A 20,604-nucleotide genomic window follows, 5' to 3' on the forward strand; every position below is an offset into this window, starting at 1 on the left:
CATGGTGGTGTAGTGGTTAGCGCTGTTGCCTCACAGCAAGAAGGTCCGGGTTCGAGCCCCGTGGCCGGCGAGGGCCTTTCTGTGCAGAGTTTGCATGTTCTCCGCATGTCCGCGTGGGTTTCCTCCGGGTGCTCCGGTTTCCCCCACAGTCCAAAGACATGCAGGTTAGGTTAACTGGTGACTCTAAATTGAGCGTAGGTGTGAATGTGAGTGTGAATGGTTGTCTGTGTCTATGTGTCAGCCCTGTGATGACCTGGCGACTTGTCCAGGGTGTACCCCGCCTTTCGCCCGTAGTCAGCTGGGATAGGCTCCAGCTTGCCTGCGACCCTGTAGAACAGGATAAAGCGGCTAGAGATGATGAGATGAGACATCAATACCGTTTAAAGTGCTGATGACACGAACATGACTCTATGCAATTTCTTAAATAAACTATACAACATGGCAAACATGTTAGATTTCTGTTATAATTACGTGAAAAGAAGCTGTTGTTACGCAAATATCCAACTTTTAATTGCACAGCGCAAGAAACTGGGTCCGTGGCTCGCGGCCATGTTGTGACGTCAGCGGAAGAACACGCTGCGGTTCACTGGCTGTTCTACTCTGGTTCTACTCAATGGAAATGGCGCATGAAAACGCCGGTGAACTCTCTAGTGCTAGCTCTTCCTCTTCTGGGAGTCTAGAATTGTGTTGATCTCTTCCGAATAGAATCTATGATAGTCTACCCTCTTTACCCTTTGCCTCTCGTTGCTAGGCGGCAGTTACATGAAAGCCACAAGCTTTCACAAGCAACTACATGACTGAGATCACGCCGACTTTATGATTACATTTATGATTATCATGTAGAATCTATATCTCTACGTACCTTTATCTTATGTCATTTCACAACACATGTTCTGACAGGAGGACTGTCTTTGGATCCGGCATAGCTACTAGTAGACCCCCTCCGGAATACTGGCAGTGTTGCCAGATTGGGAGGAATCCCGCACAGTTGAGCGGTTTCAAGTGCATTTTGGTGGGTTTTGAACATATTTTGGGCTGGAAAACTTCAGCAGTGTATGTGTAATATATATATATATATATATATATATATATATATATATATATATATATAAAATAATGTATAATAGTAATACTAATAATGACAAACTGAACACCTGTCGCATCAACAACAAACTGGTAAGTTAGGAGGAAGGTTCTTTCGCTGACGTCATATAGCTCCTCCTCCGTCTCCTGGGTGCTGCAGCCCTGTCAAATTTGCCCAAATAGCCGCGTTTTTTTATCATGACTTGTAAAATAGGCGCCTTCGTGAATTAATATATGGATCATCGGGAATTACTTTTTATGTTATAAAACATCGCCAAAGATGTCAAAAACGTGTCATCAGCACTTTAAGATTTTCTCCACATAATAAGAAACTGCTGAGGCATGTAGTGGCTTTTAGATTATTATAAACCTGCATTACCTTATAAACACAGAAACATGCATTACTGTTTACATTGTCATATAATGTTTGTTACTTCAGTGAGATTTTCAAACACTCTGCCCTAAATATTAAAATGCTTAACTTTTTATATATATATATATATATATATATATGAAATTTGAATTTTACCCAACGCCAGTCAGCAACATGAACAAAATTTAATTACAGTAGGAAATGCTACTTGATTATGCCATATTAAAAACGCGCTTCATCCCCTTCCCAGGGGTCAGTCGAATACTTGTTCATGAACTCGAACTGATTTCTGAATAATAATAAGTATACAGAAGAAGGTGCGTTCCTGTTCACGAGTCCTGTGACTGGAACTGGAAGTTCCAGCGTTGTTAGACTGATTGTGAGAAAGTGAAGCATTTTCACATCTTTTGCAGTGTGATGAGCAGGAGGTGTGAGAACCTGCTGCTGCAGATATACCTCCAGTTCCCTGAGGTCATCCAGCACGTGCGTCTGCCTGACGCTACGCTGAGCGGAGAGGCCGCTGCTGATGGAAGCACCTGCAAGGTACTGGCACGTCTGCTGGGATCGCGTTTCAACCATAAACCGAAAAGCGTTTAAATTTGGTGTAGAAGGAACTGACTTTTAATCAGTATGTTCTCACTGGGTCAAAGTTTTTCTGATAAATGTATTTCTTCATAAATGTTTGTTTTCCTATGCAGCTGGACATCCTGGTGCATCGTCTCATCACACTTATGGCAGACACCGGCGATTCTAAATCGGCAGAGAGTCGCGTGTCTGATGCTACCCTGGCCTGCAGGAGGCTGGCGGTGTCCCACCCTGTACTTCTGCTCAGGTGCTATTACTGTTCCACATGTCATAGAGTAATAACAGGATTTGCTTTTGTCTGCGTTTCAATCCCCTACAAGTGACTGGCTTGAAAAGCAGTATTTAGGAGACTCTAACCTCTAAATTTGGGGTGCCGATATTACCGGACGATATGAGTCAAATGCACATAAATCAGTCACGCGTTTATAATGACAGTTAAAAAGAAATGGTGAGATGAAAGATGGATCCTTTAACCATGTTATGAGTGGTTTTTATTGTGTAGTTTGTCCACCAGAGGGCACACTACTGCAACTCTGCTGTTGGCAACACATGAGTTTGGAACAGCACAAATCACAACAATCAGCTGACCCAAGCAGAAAACATTTTTTCAAGGATGACAATTGTGCTTGATTTTTACATTTTTTTTTTATTTATAGTTTCTCTTTGACGTTCATATGGCAGGCTGACACCACACACACACACACACACACACACACACACACACACACACACACACACTTTCATGTTCGTTAGTTATAATACTTTATAATTTGTAATGGATCTGATTTTTGTTTGACTCTAATTTACTGTATTTATATTATATTTAATTTTTGAACTGCATTATGTCGTGTTATCTTGTTGAGGCCTCTTAAAAAAAACTACACATAGCAAATGTTAGGAAAAATTTTTTGTTTATGTTATGTGTTTCTGGGCAGAAGAAAAAAAAGAATATTGACTGATATATCGTTATCAGATTTTTAAGTCTTCTGATAATAATAATAATTATTCTATGTCAGTCGGGCTCTAGTATATAGTTATTTGTATTAATGGACTCTTTCCTTCTGTGTCTCTCTCTCCCCCCTCTCTCGCTCTCTCTCCTTCTGTGTGTCTGTCTATTTCTGTCTCTCTCTCTCTCTCTGTGTGTGTGTGTGCCCCCCTTTGTGTGTCTGCCCCTCTCTCTCCTTCTGTCTCCCTCTCTCTCTCTCTCCCCTTCTGTGTGTCTGTCCCCTCTCTTTCTGTGTCTTTCCAACCCCCCTTCTCTCTCTCCCCTTCTGTGTGTCTTCCCGCCCCTTCTGTGTCTGTCCCGCCTCTCTCTCTCTCTCTCTCTCTCTCTCTCTCTCTCCCCCCTTCTGTGTCTGTCCCCCCTCTCTCTCTCCCCTTCTGTGTCTCTCCCCCTCTCCTTCTGTCTCTCCCCTTCTGTCTCTTCCCCTTCTCTCTCTCTCTCTCTCTCTCTCTCTCTCCCCCCTTCTGTGTCTCTTCCCCTCCCCCCTTCTGTGTGTTGTCATGTCCCCCCCCCCACCTGCCCCCCTCCCACCTCCAGACACCTGCCTATGGTTGCTGCTCTCTTGCATGGCCGGATCCATCTGAACCTGCAGGAGTTCAGGCAGCAGCACCATCTGACCTTCTTCAGTGATGTACTGGCGATCCTGGAGTTGCTGCAGCCACGAGTCTTTCATCCAGACCACCAGAGGGCGCTGCAGGACTGCTTGCTGTCCTTTATTAAAGTCCTACAGGTACTGTGCAGTGATTTTCTTCATGTCCGTTTGGTAGAAGGGAAGGGCCAACGATCAGTTATTCTCAGATGTTCGAAGGATCACAGAGTTTTGTGGTTATAGACCTCCATGTTCTGAAAAATATTTGACTACTGAAGGAACTGGAAATGACTACTGCATGTAAACCACAATACCAAGTTTCTGATTAACATGGACAGCCAAACCTGAGTTTATAGCAAGCACTGGTGCTGGTTCTTAGATTTAAACCATTGTATTAATACAGTTATAAAGGTTTCAGGTAAATACATGAGTGCTTTTTCATAGACGTTAAAGGAATACGCTGGAATTTTTCGACTCGATCTTAGTCTACTGCATGATGCATTCATGCAAAACACTTTTTACAGAATACACGCATTAAATTTTTAGTCAGAAATTATTTGAAAATTCAGCTCTATATCTGTAATAGTTGTCTTATAAAAAATGGGACGACTGATTCAGAGGATCCAAAAGAATATAAAGCATGAACAGGTTTTCTCTGACTTTTCTCATTCCAGGGTCAAAATGTTTCTCGATGGTGAAACTCCTGTACACTACAGATGCTTGGTGGTGGTGTTTTTAAAGGGTTTTGTAAAATTAAGCCTCAAATATAGAATATTCGTTTTGTTAAGAGACGGGTTTATTGTTACTCGGAGAAAACTGTATGTAGTTATTCGTGACTAATGTAGACGTGTAAAACACTGAAGAGCTTCCGTTTTGGTCTGATTGTGAATGAATACCACAAAAACGAGTTTTTCTTAAAAAAAAAAAAGCCCTTTTTTTTAAACATATAAGTATTTATCAGGTTTTATTTATGCATCATTAAAGGTGACATTAAGTCAAAATATCTTGAATATAGTCATATTTATCTAGTATTTCCTATTAGGCGATTACACTCAACCAAGTATAAGATTATTAAACTTTTTTCAAGACTTTTCAAGCTTGGAAATAGTTTGTAAGATAATTCTGCTAATTTGAAGTATTTAGTTCTAGAAAAAAAAAGTAAAATTAGAAATAGAATAAGAAAATTTAAAGCTGGAAACGAGTTTAAAAATGTCTAGGATTAATAATCTCGTATTTGGTTTAGTATAAATTTGTATTTAAGAACGATTCGCCAAAGGTGACGTGGATATTAACTGAGATGAAGTCGAGGTCGATATTCACCGAGTCTTTATTTCAAACTTCAAAAGCAGCATGCAAATGTAATAAAGGCACAGCGCAGACTTGTCACTTATTTACACCGAATCGCCTAAGGGTGTATTCACACCTACGTTGTTTGGTCCGGACCAAACGACCCAAATTTCCCTTGGTCCGGACCTTTTGGGTTGGTCTGAATACAAACCACCGAACTCTGGTCCGGACCAAACTAGCAGACCGAGACCGAGCTGCAAGGTCGGACTTGGTCCGGACCAAAGGAACCCTGGTGCGGACCTTTTGGAGGTGTGAAAGCAGACCGGACCTAATCCGACAGTTTTGCTTTTTTGTACCTCGGGAGCTTCCGTCGTTTGTCGAGCATTATGGGAAACAGAGTCTTGACACTCCACCGCAAAGTGCAAACACTGTTTCGGTTGTCAAGGGAACCTTACAACAGTCGTTCAGTCATTCAGACCAGTGGTAGGCTAGACTACAGAGTACAAAAAATGAGTAGGGGGCAAACGTGGGCCGAGGAAGAAACGCGTACCCTTGTGGATATATGGGCAGATGTCCACATATCTGAGCTTCTGGAGAGAACACACAAAAATGCCGACGTGTTTGCTGTATTCAGTGAGAAAATGAAGGAGAAGGGATTCACGCGCTCCCCAGAACAGCGCTTTGTGCGTGTGTCGTCTCTGACCAATAGCTGAACGACCTCAGGGCGCGTGGCTTTGTTGACAGATTTTGGTCCGCTTACTAAAATGTACAGTGTGAAAGCGAACCGCACCAAAATGAAAAAAAAAACATTTGGTTCGGACCAAAGCAAGTGAACTATCGAACTATCCTGGTCTGAATACACCCTAAAATGCTTTGTTTTGAAATCAATAAAATAAATCACAATTCCACCTGACCTTTGAATAGTTTTAGACCAAACCTTGTAGTATCTTTCGTGCTTTTAGGAACAGCATGTTCTTTCATCATTTGTCATTCTTCCTCACTTACAGTGACGAAGCGATTGGCCGCCATTTTGCCGAGTCACTCGGGGTGATTATCAAGAAATGGTCCGAATTTCTCAACCAATCAACGCTTGCGATTTTCTATAATCACCTGCGTATTTATACTAACAAGAAATACAAGCTGAATGAGGAGATATTCATGACTTTTTCACTTGCTAAGATTTTTTTTTCCCTTTCAGATGAGCTTATTCACAATTTTACATCAAACCTTTATTCTTTTCAGAACTTCAGAAGATTATCCCGTATGCCGGTCATTAACAAGTTTGTGCAGTTCATTCAGAAATACATTACTCATGACGCAGCAGCTGCTGTGCCTTATCTTCAAAAGCACTCTGATATTCTACAGTAAGATATGCATTTGTTTATATGTATATCTATATATATGTGTGTGTGTGTGTTTAGAAGAATGTGTGTGAAAATTCCCGTCTCTCTCGCTCTCTTTTATAGGGGTCTTGCCTCAGAGAATCCCGACCTGGTGCAGCTGAAATCCCTGCTCGCAGGACTCACTCTGCCTGTAAAGACAGGCTCCTCAGACGTCACTGCGGAGGACCGAGATGGTAACGCATCTGTCATTTCAAAGCCTGATGAAAACCAAATGACCCATTTCTAGCTTATGTTGAAAATGTCCTCTCTGGCTGCTCCTAGCTGAGGACTCCTCCTCCGGCTCCTTGCCTCTGGTCAGTATCTCAGCGTCCACAACACTCAGCTCAGCAGATATGACCAAGTACCTGAAAAAGATTTCTGAAGGGGAAGCCATTGAAGGTGAGACCCTTTATTTTAAAGAGAGGGGGGAAAAATATAAAAAAAAAGAGTCAGTGTCATATTTCAACTTGGGTTTATTACTCCGAAGAATGTGAAAATGGTCACTTTTTTGTTAGATGTGTTGGACGTCTTGACCGAGGTGGACGAGAAGTCGAAGAGGAATCCGGAAATAATCCAGTATTTTGTGGTAAGCCTGTTTAACGAAGTCCATCACGAAAGAATGTGTGTAGTGCGAAATTTTCTGTGGCTTAATGTACCATGCGTTCTTTCAGAATGATCTGCAGAGGTTGATGAGCTCGCCTGAGGAACTGTGTCGCAACATGGCCTTCAGTCTGGCGCTGCGCTGCATTCAGAACACTCCCAGGTGAGCCGGCAGACTTCAGGTCATTAAAGTAATGATTGGTGTTCGTGGTTTGCACCGGTCTCATTTTTTTTAAATCTTAAACATATCTTCCTTCGCATTTTGTTGTGGATTCTGTATGAATTACAAAACCAAGATATAAAACGTTCGCAGAATTTGTAGCACGTTTTTATGATCCAGTCGTCTTGTCAGAAATAAAGCTGGTAACTTGATCACACCCCCATCTAGTTCTATAACTGAGCTGGGAAACTACATCCCAGTGCTGTAACCATTAAGGGACTGGACAAAACCATGATTCTTAACGTTATGACGCCTTTCTCTTCTGGACCTTAATCAATACAATCACGCAAAAGTTTTGCCGTCTCTCATGATCAATTTACGTTTGGGTGAAGGGAAGCTTATAGCTGCCAGTCACGCATCGTACAAACTACATGTCTAAATCGTTTGCCTCAAGACATTAATTGGCTCACTGAAACCAAATATCTCATCTCATTATCTGTAGCCGCTTTATCCTGTTCTACAGGGTCGCAGGCAAGCTGGAGCCTATCCCAGCTGACTACGGGTGAAAGGCGGGGTACACCCTGGACAAGTCGCCAGGTCATCACAGGGCTGACACATAGACACAGACAACCATTCACACTCACATTCACACCTACGGTCAATTTAGAGTCACCAGTTAACCTAACCTGCATGTCTTTGGACTGTGGGGGAAACCGGAGCACCCGGAGGAAACCCACGCAGACACGGGGAGAACATGCAAACTCCGCACAGAAAGGCCCTCGCCGGCCACGGGGCTCGAACCCGGACCTTCTTGCTGTGAGGCGACAGCGCTAACCACTACACCACCGTGCCGCCCTGAAACCAAATATGGTGAAAATATTTCATAAAATAGCTAAATAAGGCGTAAATAAACAAATCAGTTTGGAAGACAGTGCTTCTGGTTGCTGCAACTGTTTTCAGTTGTTCAGCATACTTGTATATGTTTATCTATCTGTCTATCTATCTATCTATCTATCTATCTATCTATCTATCTATCTATCTATCTATACTTGTCTGTTTCTGAAGGTAACCAGATGAAACAAGTCTATCTGAGATTACCAACAACTCAACACAATCTGGGCCGAGTGTAGTATGATTTCAGTGTGCATGTACACGATACGGCACGATTTGGTTAGTGAAATTAGCCTCGTAGCTGCAGTTCAAATCTAAAGAAGCAAAATTTAGCCACCATGTCCTAGAAGTGATAAATATTATTTATATATATATATATATATTATATATATATATATATATATATTTTTTTTTTTTTTCTGACCTATGTAGGCATTGTGCCCTGTGATGACCTGGCGACTTGTCCAGGGTGTACCCTGCCTTTCACCCGTAGTCAGCTGGGATAGGCTCCAGCTTGCCTGCGACCCTGTAGAACAGGATAAAGCGGCTAGAGATAATGAGATGAGATGTAGGCATTGTGTGATGATAAATCAAGATACAAATTTATGACGATTCGAATCAGTTAAATAAAAAAATTGATCGTGATTATTATCAGGCTGGGGCGGCACGGTGGTGTAGTGGTTAGCGCTGTCGCCTCACAGCAAGAAGGTCTGGGTTCGAGCCCCGGGGCCGGCGAGGGCCTTTCTGTGTGGAGTTTGCATGTTCTCCCCGTGTCCGCGTGGGTTTCCTCCGGGTGCTCCGGTTTCCCCCACAGTCCAAAGACATGCAGGTTAGGTTAACTGGTGACTCTAAATTGAGCGTAGGTGTGAATGTGGGTGTGAATGGTTGTCTGTGTCTATGTGTCAGCCCTGTGATGACCTGGCGACTTGTCCAGGGTGTACCCCGCCTTTCGCCCGTAGTCAGCTGGGATAGGCTCCAGCTCGCCTGCGACCCTGTAGAACAGGATAAAGCGGCTAGAGATGATGGATGGCTGGATATTATCAGGCTGCGTAAGCTAGTTTTTCCTAGCTGTAATTGCGTTGTTTCAACAGCAGAGGGCACAGTATCACACAGTCCTTGACTTGCAAGTGACGTCAAAGCAAAACAGAAACCCGGATGTCGGCCATGTTGGTGGAGATACAAATGCGGGGTCGAGTGACATTCCATACAAAACATAGTCACGCGTGCACAACTCTCTTTGTTTTTCCACTGCTTTAAGCGTTCTTTTAGTTACGCCATATCTTTGTGCTGTATATGGTTGTGGTCACAACAGTACTTGTGACCGTGGCACGTTCCGATTTTTTAGAATTCCGTCTGTGATTCAGAAAGAGGGCAAGGAAACACGGAGGCTTAGTATGGAGAGCAGACGAGGGGATCAGGACACTTCGTCCAATGACCATTTTGTCCAATAATTAAGACGTTCCGTCCAAAGCCTTTTTCATACGCGCTATCAGTTATTTTATATTTTAGGTATTCCGGTGTTCGTGAATGAAAGAGATTTAACATGATCCAGCTGGCTTTAAAAATTAATAATGGTCAGGGAAGCTCTCAGCGAAGCCAAATTTTACAGGCACCTCCCTCTGAGCCTCCCCCTTCGAAAGAGCACAGTCTCGGGTCACTAGGACTGCACCTCAGCCCAGGATTTGCAACCGAAGCCCCTGCAACAGCAGTGCTCAGTGCCTAAAGATTTAATTTGATCCCGCCGGCTTTAAAAATTAATAACTCGGCCAGTGGAGCTCGCAGCGGAGCCAGATTTTACAGGCACCTCCCTCTAAGCCTCCCCCTTCGAAAGAGCACGGTCTCGGGTCGGTAGGACCGCGTCTCGGCCCGGGATTCGGAAACGAAGCCCCCATGAGAGTGCTGCTCCGCGCCTGAAGATTTAATATGATCCAGCCGGAAACATAGACATGCACAGGCCTACGTGGTTACCCCCCCTTAGTATGCTCTTTAGTGTCAAAGCACATGTACTATGGCACTCATTTGCTTTACAAAAACGTGTTTTGCTTCGTTCAAATTCCACTGAGAATTCCTCCTTTTTTCGAACAAACAAATACCTGAAATATAAAATAATTGATGGTGCGTATGAAAAAGGCTTTGGACAAAATGACCTGTATTCATACTCGATGGTCTGTGGAAGCGTCTTATCTTCAGAAATGTCTGACTTTTTTAAATAATATGGGTCAAAACCACACATCTATCTTTACTCGATCGTTCAAATCGTGGTAATACTGAGAAAGTTCAGCATTGTTTACAGACACACTTTCAGCGGCTGCCATCCTAGTTGCTTTGTATATCCACCATCATGGCGGACGCTCATGACATAGCACATTTTGATCACGTGGTTGCAAGTCATCTATAGTGGGAATACACGTTACTTCACCCTAGGCGGCAGTAACACAGCTCTAATGCTGCAAAAACAAATCTAAAATGGGAATGAGCTGCTGTGTAATGGAGCACTTGCATGTGACGTCACAGCCGATCCAGATTGTGACAGACGCCATCTTGTTGGTCAAACGCCATATTCCGCCTTCTACTTCTACTTCTGGTTCTACTTCTGCTTTTACTTCTACCTTTTCTTCTGGAAAACCCTACTATATACAATTCTACTACAACGGCTGCGGCTACAAGCTCTCCCTACCTGTGCACGTTTTTTATGTTTTTTGTGTGTATTTTTGCGTGTTGTTCGTCTGTACCGGACTTCAATATCCACTACAACCGTATGGACTTACTGGACATTGGTTTCCAGCAGAAAATGACGGTTTGTAGCGATTTCCATCGCATGCACAACATTCCGGACGAGAAAAAAAAAAAAACATTCCGGACGAGATAGCGAGACCAGCGGGGTCTCCGTGGATTGTTATCGGAAGCAAAGCGAAGGAGGCGGCGCCGGGAGTGGAAGCAAAAGCGAGGCTGCAGAGCCGGCCTGTTGACTAAGCTCAGAAAACAGCCACTCAAATCTCCACTGCCAAGCCTCTACTTCTCCAACGCCAGATCCATGTAAACAACACGGACGATTTGGAATTACCTTATTCTATTCTATAATCGGCTGGTCAGTGCTATACTCAATACTTAAGTGACTTACCCATCCAATGAGGATTCTTGTTTACAAGATGCCACATCTGAGTCGCTGACAAATCCTGAATTTCTGTAAAGATAACTGTCCAGAGATTTATAAGCACACAGTGCTTCACCACTGAGCAGCGAGGGAAAGTTAATGAGGTAATTATACGCGTCCGGGTATTCCGCTGGCAATTCAAAATCCGGTCGTGAAAACTCCGTCCGGAAAGCCATAAGGGTCACAAATCTGTAAATCGTTTATTTTAGACATATATCTAGTTATCTGTTCATTAGAAAAATGAGCCGTGTAGTCCGTCGGTTGAAATTGATCCATTCTGTACACGAGTGCAGCAGTATTCAGCGGTGTTTTTGACCGACAAGATGGCGGTTGTGTACTTTCCGGTCACGTGACTGCAAGATCTCTATTGGCCATACAAATAGATTTAACAAGAAATCAGAGCTCTCTGAAAGCGAAAGAAATGCTAAGCAAGTAGAGGCAGTAAAAATGTTCATAAAAGTTAATTAAGAAAAGCTCTATTTTTTCATTCGTCATAAAAGGAATATTTTCGTGAATCGGTTATTATATTTTACCCCAAGCTTTACAAATGTGGGTAAATAATAATTATTGTTGGTTATTAAGAAAATGAAACAAAAGGTTTTTCATTTGACAAAAGGAATATTTAAGTTGATAAAGAATAGGAAAATAAATGTTGCATTTTTGGGGGGGGAAGGGGGATTAAAAAAATTTTTATATTATGTGAAAATTTAATTGTGAATCGAATCGTGAATTGGGTGAATCGTTGCCCTGACCTGTCACTTTAATTCACCACGAAAGGACCCATGTCCAAGTTCTGCTTGCAGTGTTATGGTTTAAAATGTCCATGATATGAAAACTGTAATATTTCTTTGACAAGGTTATGATTAATTGACCATTGAAAAAAAAACCACAGAGACAAGCTGGTGGTGAAACTTGAATGAAATGCTGTACACAAAATCATTGCATGAAAGTCTCTTTGCACATCCTTGTGTATATAACAAAAACCGAAAGGAAGCAAAAAGATCAAATCCCTGAAATGTTGTTCGTTCTGTGGGATACAATTTTACCTAAAACCCAGAGAATCTCTGCTCATTTGGCAAGTCTTTCTAAACCTTATATTTTATTGTTCTGCTTTTTAAACTTGATGATAGGTGATGGATGCAGGAGATGATAGAAAAGAAGAATTCATGGAATGTCTTTTATACTGAAGGAAACATGCAAACCTCTTTTCCCACAAGGATATAATGGACTCTCAAACAGTTCAGACAGGATATATATATTACCTGGGGTACACCTGCAGTCCGTAAAACACATACTGACATGATGATTGATTTGCATGGGACTAAACTCCCAGATACAGTATTTCTGTCATACTTACATTACCCCGCCTCTGCATGTAAAATCATGAAAAGGACTTCAGAAGGATATTTTTTAAGAGTGACTTTTTCCATAAACACTGTCTTAATTTGGGCCTTTTAGTAAAATTATGTATAAATGTTTGTGTAAGACAAAGTGAAAGGCTGATTTTCTTCATAATCACTTGTGTATGTTGATCTCCCATAAAGAGTCTTCCTGAAACAGCTCATTTGCATGCAGTGACGCCCACAAAACTCTATAAAAGGCCAAGTGCACAAATAGCATGGAGCACGAAATGAGTGATCAGGGTAAAGGCTTGAAAGGCAGAAGTGGAAGTTATTTTGACTCGCATCTATGCCAGTAAAAAATATATATATATATATATATACACACACACACAGTGGTCAGCGTAAATGAGTACACCCCTTTTGAAAAGTAACATTTTAAACAATATCTCAATGAACACAAACAATTTCCAAAATGTTGACAAGACAAAGTTTAATATAACATAACATCTGTTTAACTTATAACAGGAAAGTAAGGTTAATAATATAACTTAGATTACACATTTTTCAGTTTTACTCAAATTAGGGTGGTGCAAAAATGAGTACACCCCACAACAAAAACTACTACATCTAGTACTTTGTATGGCCTCCATGATTTTTAATGACAGCACCAAGTCTTCTAGGCATGGAATGAACAAGTTGGCGACATTTTGCAACATCAATCTTTTTCCATTCTTCAACAATGACCTCTTTTAGTGACTGGATGCTGGATGGAGAGTGATGCTCAACTTGCCTCTTCAGAATTCCCCATAGGTGTTCGATTGGGTTCAGATCAGGAGACATACTTGGCCACTGAATCACTTTCACCCTGTTCTTCTTCAGAAATCCAACAGTGGCCTTAGATGTGTGTTTAGTCATGATGGAAAAGTGCACGACAACCAAGGGCACGGAGTGATGGTAGCATCTTCTCTTTCAGTATAGAGCAATACATCTGTGAATTCATGATGCCATCAGTGAAATTCAGCTCCCCGACACCAGCAGCACTCATGCAGCCCCACATAAGGACACTGCCACCACCATGTTTCACTGTAGGCACCAGGCATTTTTCTTTGTATTCCTCACCTTTGCGACGCCATACAGTTTTGAAGCCATCAGTTCCAAAAACATTTATCTTGGTCTCATCACTCCAGAGTATCGAGTCCCAGTAGTCTTCATCTCTGTTAGCATGGGCCCTGGCAAACTCTAGGCGGGCTTTTTTGTGCCTGGGCTTTAGGAGAGGCTTCTTTCGTGGACGGCATCCATGCATGCCATTCCTCTGCAGTGTACGCCGTATTGTGTCACGGGAAATAGTCACCCCAGTTTGGCTTTCTACTTCTTTAGATAACTGCAGTGAACTTGCATGCCGATTTTCTTCAACCCTTCTCATCAGAAGATGAGAGGTGTTAACTTCCGTGGATGACCTGGACGTCTCTGTGAGATGGTTGCAGTTCCATCTTTCTTAAATTTTTGTACCACTTTTGCTACAGTATTCTGACTGATAAATAAAGCTTTGCTGATCTTCTTGTAGCCTTCACCTTTGTGGTGTAAAGAAATTATTTTCTTTGGGGAATTCTGAAGAGACAAGTTGACCATCACTCCCCATCCAGCATCCAGTCACTAAAAGAGGTCATTGCTGAAGAATGGAAAAAGATTGACATTGCAAAATGTCGCCAACTTGTTCATTCCATGCCTAGAAGACTTGGTGCTGTCATTAAAAATCATGGAGGCCATACAAAGTACTAGATGTAGTAGTTTTTGTTGTGGGGTGTACTCATTTTTGCACCACCCTAATTTGAGTAAAACTGAAAAAATGTGTAATCTAAGTTATATTATTAACCTTACTTTCCCGTTATAAGTTAAACAGATGTTATATTAAACTTTGTCTTGTCAGCATTTTGGAAATTGTTTGTGTTCATTGAGATATTGTTGAAAATGTTATATATACATACATACAGACCGGCCCGTCCGCCACTTATAGAATATAGTTTCATTTGTCATAATTCAAAGATTTGTTTTATTTGTCTTAATTTTTGTTTGTTTTGGCTGGATTTCTTTATTGTTTGATTTTCTTTCATTAATGCTGATAATATAAAATGACTCGTTTCCTAAATGTTCTCGATGGTACTTTTAGTCCCTGACCTAATGAACTAGCATGAGGATATGTTTTGTATAGAGACTCCAAAGCTCTTCTATAAGTTACTCTGGATAAGGGCGTCTGCTAAATGCTGTAAACTTAAAACAAATGAGCTGTTTTCAGTCGAGAAAATTTAGACTTTTGTATCTCATCTCATCTCATTATCTGTAGCCGCTTTATCCTGTTCTACAGGGTAGCAGGCAAGCTGGAGCCTATCCCAGCTGACTACGGGCGAGAGGCGGGGTACACCCTGGACAAGTCGCCAGGTCATCACAGGGCTGACACATAGACACAGACAACCATTCACACTCACATTCACACCTACGGTCAATTTAGAGTCGCCAGTTAACCTAACCTGCATGTCTTTGGACTGTGGGGGAAACCGGAGCACCCGGAGGAAACCCACGCGGACACGGGGAGAACATGCAAACTCCACACAGAAAGGCCCTCGCCGGCCCCGGGGCTCGAACCCGGACCTTCTTGCTGTGAGGCGACAGCGCTAACCACTACACCACCATGCCACCCACTTTTGTATCTTCCAGGTATAAAAGTGCAGTAATCCATGATTCAGATTGGATATGATTTGAAGTCGATCAAGGCGAGGTTTAGATTAGTTTGTCTTCTGATGGGTAAATGTACACACGCTCAGGAGCAGGAATAGAGATGAACATTTTCCCAAATGTCCTGGATTTTTATGAAGACCAAATTCTTTGTGCGAGTGCTCATAGCGATTTACACATAAATCTAATCGTATCCAGTTTGATAAATAATGACAGTGGGCCTTGTTGATCATATTGGCATTATAAGCTGAAAGAGAGAGAGGCTGTGAGGAAAAGACGCACGCTGAGCAGCAGAATGCAGGAAATCAGTAGTTTTAAAAAGCCAACATTAACATGACTCTCTGTGACTATGTTACAACTCAACACCTAATCTCTAAAAATAATAATCCTCTGCGTTTTGTTCCTTGTTTTCGTGTAGTCTGGCGTCAGACTTCCTGCCCACTTTCATGTACTGCATGGGCAGTGGGAACTTCGACGTTATCCAAACCGCCCTGAGGAACCTTCCAGAATATGTGCTCCTCTGCCAAGGTAATACAACATTTTTCTCTCAAAAACCTTTGAGAAATGAACAGTTTTGTGTGCGTGTCCTTTAGAGTTATGGACATTACATTTGCCAGACACTATATATATATATATTCATCCCCCTTGGTGTTTGTCCTGTTTTGTCGCATTACAAGCTGGAATTAAAATGGATTTTTGAGGGGTTAGCACCATTTGATTTACAACTTTAAAGGTGAAAATTGTTGTTTTATCGTGATACAAACAATAATTAAGATGAAAAAACAGAAATCTGGAGTGTGCATAAGTATTCGCCCCCTTTCATATGAAACCCCTAAATAAGAGCTGGTCCAACCAATTCACTTCATAAGTCACATAATTATTTGATTTAAGATCCAACTGTGTGCAATCAAAGTGTCACATGATCTGTCACATGATGTCTGTATAAATCAACCTGTTCTGGAAGGACCCTGACTCGTTTCCCTCCAAACAGGTCAGAGACAAAGTTGTGGAGAAGTATAGATCAGGGTTGGGTTATAAAAAATATCCCAAACTTTGAATATTCCAGGGAGCACCATTAAATCTGTTATAGCAAAATGGAAAGAATATGGCACCAGGAAAGCTGGTCAGGACTGAAGGACAGATGGATGGCACTAAATACAGGGCAATTCTGGAGGAAAACCTGTTTGAGTCGTCCAGAGGTTTGAAACTGGGACGAAGGTTCACGTTCCAGCAGGACAATGACCCTAAACATACTGCTAAAGCTACATTGGAGTGGTTTAAAGGGAAACATTTAAATGTCTTGGAATGGCCTAGTCAAAGGCCGGACCTCAATCCAGTTGAGAATCTGTGGCATAACTTGAAGATTGCTGTACACCAATACAACCCATCTAACTTGAAGGAGTCGGAGCAGTTTTACCTTGAGGAATGGGCAAAAATACCAGTGGCTAGATGTGCTAAGCTAACAGAGACATACCCCAAGAGACTTGCCGCTGTAATTGCAGCAAAAGGTGGCTCTACAAAGTATTGACTTTGGGGGAGGGGTGAATACCTATGCACACTCCAGATTTGTTTTTCATCTTAATTATTGTTTGTGTCACAATAAAACAACAATTTTCACCTTTAAAGTGGTAGGCATGTTGTGTAAATCAAATGGTACTAACTCCCCAAAATCCATTTTAATTCCAGCTTGTAATGCAACAAAACAGGACAAACACTGACAAGACACTGTGTGTATAATAGAATAAAACACACTCACTGGCCACTTTAATAGGAACTTGTTCTTGATTCTAAGATTCCTGTTCTTGGCTGCAGGAGTGGAACCCAATGTGTTGTTCTGCTGTTTAATGCTGAGATGCTTTTCTGCTCACCACGGTTGTAAAGAGTGATTATATGAGTTACTATATCCTTCCTGGCAGCTCGAACCAATCTGGCCATTTTCCTCTGACCTCTCTTATCAACAAGGCGTTTGTTTCCACCCACAGAACTGTCGCTCAGTTAGTGTTTTATTGTTTTTCGCACCATTCTGTGTAAACTCTCGAGACTGTTGTGTGTGAAAACCCCAGGAGATCAGCAGTTTCTGAAATACTCAAACCAGTCCATCTGGCTCAGACCAACACCCATGCCACAGTGAAAGAAAGTCACACTTTGAGATCACAATAAAACAGCAGGCAGATGGGTGTTCCTAATAAAGTGGCCTGTGTGTGCATATATATATATACAGTTATGTTCAAAATAATAGCAGTCCCTCAACAGTAGCAAGATAAATCACTGTTTTTGTTAAAATTTCGACCTTTACACCGCAAGCAAGTTTCTGGAGGGTATAGTAAAGGTATAGAAAACCAACAGACCCAACAGGCCTGCCGTGCATGCTACTGATTCTGTGAAATTGAATGATTAGCTGAAAGGGGTGTGTTCAAAAAAATAGCAGTGGTGAGTTCAATTAGGGAGGGCATTGATTTTGTGAAAAAAAGGTGTTAACAGGTAGTCCTTATTTAAGGATCAAGGCAACTGACATTGCATATGCTGGCTGTCCTGCGTTGGTCCTGAAAAACCAAGTAAAATGGGTCGTTCAAGACACTGTTCTGATGAAGAGCGGCTTTTAATCAAGAAATGGATAAAAGAGGGGAAAACCTACAAAGAAGTGCAGAAACGTATAGGCTGTTCAGCTAAAATGATATCAAACGCTTTAAAATGGCAGCCAAAACCAGAAAGACGAGGAAGAAAAAGAAAAACAACTTCTCGAATGGATCGGAGAATAACCAAACTGGCAAAGGCTCAGCCAATGATCAGCTCCAGGAGGATCAAAGAAGATCTAAACTTGCCTGTGAGTACTGGTACAATCAGACGACGTCTATGTGGAGCCAATCTACCAGCGAGAAGCCCCCGCAAAGTCCCATTGTTAAAGAAAAGACGTGCTGAAGCGGCTACAATTTGCCAAAGAATACATTGACTGGCCTGAAAAGAAATGGCGTAATATTTTGTGGACAGATGAAAGTAAGATTGTTCTTTTTGGGTCTAAGGGTCACAGACAGTTTGTCAGACGTCCTGCAAACACAGAATTCAAGCCACAGTACACAGTGAAGACTGTTAAGCATGGTGGTGCAAGCATCATGATATGGGGATGTTTTTCATACTACGGTGTTGGTCCTATTTACCGCATACCAGGGATCATGGATCAGTTTGAGTACATCAGGATACTGGAAGAAGTCATGTTGCCATATGCTGAAGAGGAAATGCCTTTGAAGTGGGTGTTTCAACAAGACAATGACCCCAAACACACCAGCAAGCGAGCAAAATCATGGTTCCAGACAAACAGCATCCAACTAATGGAGGGGCCAGCACAATCCCCGGACCTCAATCCCATAGAAAACTTGTGGGCTGACATAAAAAATGCTGTTCATGAGGCAAAAGCAAGAAATGCAGAGGAATTGTGGAACGTACGGTAGTACAATTGACCTGGGCTGCAATACCTGTTGACCGTTGCCAGAAGTTGGTCGACTCCATGCACCACAGATGCGAAGCAGTTATCAGAAACCATGGTTATGCAACAAAATATTAGTTTAGGATACTCAGCAAAGTTGAATTTTCAAGAATTTCTTAGTTTGTATGGTACATTTTTGAGTTTCCAAAGAAAGATGTCAACACTGCTATTTTTTTGAACATTACATTTCTTGACTTTCTGTGAAATATTATGAAATGTAATTACTTTTTCCAATTTTCTTGCTTTGAAATAGAATGTGCAGTATGCCCAATGCATTTGTGTTCATTAAAGTACAATTTATTTGAAGAATTTTGACATTTACTCGCCTTTTTAAAGACACTGCTATTATTTTGAGCACAACTGTATATATGCATGCCTCTTGATTTCTTGGCTGGAGTTTATATGAAAAAATTCTCCATGTTCCTTCAATAACATATGATATTTAAACCTTTTGGTGTTCTGATGTGTTTTTTCTGTAGAGCATGCTGATATTCTGCTCCATAAGGCCTTCGTAGTGGGGATCTATGGCCAGATAGACACCAGCTCTGTGATCGCAGAGTCCATGAAAGTCCTGCACATGGAGGCTACAACATAGGCCTCCAGATTTGCGTTGTTATTCTAAATGCGTTCTGGTTCGAGATTTGTGTGATTTTTTTTTTTTTTTTTTTTTTTTAGCTGCCTTAAATGTGGAGGTCATGCTCAGTTTTTGTTTTTTTTTAAGCCAGGTTAACATCAGTACATTTGAAATTTTCATCTTATTATATATTATCAATGATTATTAAGTGTTTTTTTTTTTTTTTGCTGTCATCATTTATTTGTAGATTTGAATAATAAATGAAAAAAGATGTCTGAAAAAGTTTGTGTTCTGTTTGTTTGCAGACATGCCATTTGGTTTTCGAGATCATATTTTCAGCTTCTCATTTATGGGATCACAGTTTATTTCAGTCTATTGTTTGTGGAACAGCAGAGCAGGGCATTGAACTCCTACTGAATGCTTACAAATGAGTCACGCTAAATTTTCCTGGCTTCCCCCCATATTTGCATCCCTGACGAAATTTCTGCTATGCTACACTGCTCTAATGGAAGCCAATTTGCCATGAAAGTGTGAGTTGTTTTCGACTGGTGTCACTTCATCTGAAAACCCTCTTTGTCTGTTTGAAGGGAGCTGGATGAAATCATGCTGGTGAACTCAGGATCTCCGCAGCTATATGTGAACCATGTTTGTAATTGATTATACACTCCATATGCTCTCTTCACCAAATGAGAGGAACGTATAGGGGCTTTTTAGGAGGAAGCCTGAGTGGCTGAGGTGGTGTTTGTTTACAATGGGGCACTCTAATGTGCAATGCAGCATGAATGGGATGATAAAGTGCAGCAAGCCCGTACCATACCAGCAACTGCGGATACTGATGAAAGCTGAGCCTTCTCCCTCACTGGCCGCCTAAAATCTTGCACAGATTCTTTTAGCTTGTCGTAAGGAAATTGAGGAAAACATCATGTCTGAAATGAATCACGTATTTTTTCTCAATAGCAGAACGCACCCTGGATTACCTGGTAGGGGAATATGAAACATTTCAGGCATATAACATTACACCTAGTTGTCTCTTTTGATCTTTTTCAGATTTTAATCCGAATCATCATTTATCGTATCACGTTCAGTTATTTTATTACAGCACACCAAAATACTGTATTTTCACGAGCAAGAAACTCAATCTGCTTACCATGTCACTGCATTATTCACTGAAGAATATCTGCAGTAGAATAATTAGTAGGACAGGAGGCTGACCTGGAGGTAACAGATTTGAGCATGAGATTTTCACTGGGATTGACCAAATTGGAAAGGATTAGAAATGAGAATATAAGAAGAAGAAGAAACCTTTATTCGTCACATGCACACTTCAAGCACAGTGAAATTCATCCTCTGCATTTAACCCATCTGAAGC

General features: G+C 41.5%; 1 protein-coding gene across 3 annotated transcripts in view; it reads left to right on the forward strand.

Annotated features, from left to right (window-relative positions):
- Positions 1 to 19,517, forward strand: part of ints1 (integrator complex subunit 1) — a 105,387-nt gene extending 85,870 nt beyond the window's left edge. For all 3 annotated transcript variants that reach the window (XM_060943091.1, XM_060943090.1, XM_060943092.1), the window contains 10 exons: positions 1,870 to 1,999; positions 2,155 to 2,288; positions 3,582 to 3,774; positions 6,163 to 6,284; positions 6,387 to 6,496; positions 6,585 to 6,701; positions 6,818 to 6,888; positions 6,974 to 7,065; positions 15,599 to 15,708; positions 19,141 to 19,517. In XM_060943091.1, the coding sequence (XP_060799074.1) occupies positions 1,870 to 1,999; positions 2,155 to 2,288; positions 3,582 to 3,774; positions 6,163 to 6,284; positions 6,387 to 6,496; positions 6,585 to 6,701; positions 6,818 to 6,888; positions 6,974 to 7,065; positions 15,599 to 15,708; positions 19,141 to 19,256 (1,195 nt within the window). In that variant the 3' untranslated portion in view covers positions 19,257 to 19,517. The remainder of the gene's footprint in view (positions 1 to 1,869; positions 2,000 to 2,154; positions 2,289 to 3,581; positions 3,775 to 6,162; positions 6,285 to 6,386; positions 6,497 to 6,584; positions 6,702 to 6,817; positions 6,889 to 6,973; positions 7,066 to 15,598; positions 15,709 to 19,140) is intronic.
- Positions 19,518 to 20,604: the final 1,087 nt, after the last annotated feature.

Source organism: Neoarius graeffei, chromosome 16 (genome assembly GCF_027579695.1).
Source record: "Neoarius graeffei isolate fNeoGra1 chromosome 16, fNeoGra1.pri, whole genome shotgun sequence".
Lineage (NCBI taxonomy): Eukaryota > Metazoa > Chordata > Actinopteri > Siluriformes > Ariidae > Neoarius > Neoarius graeffei.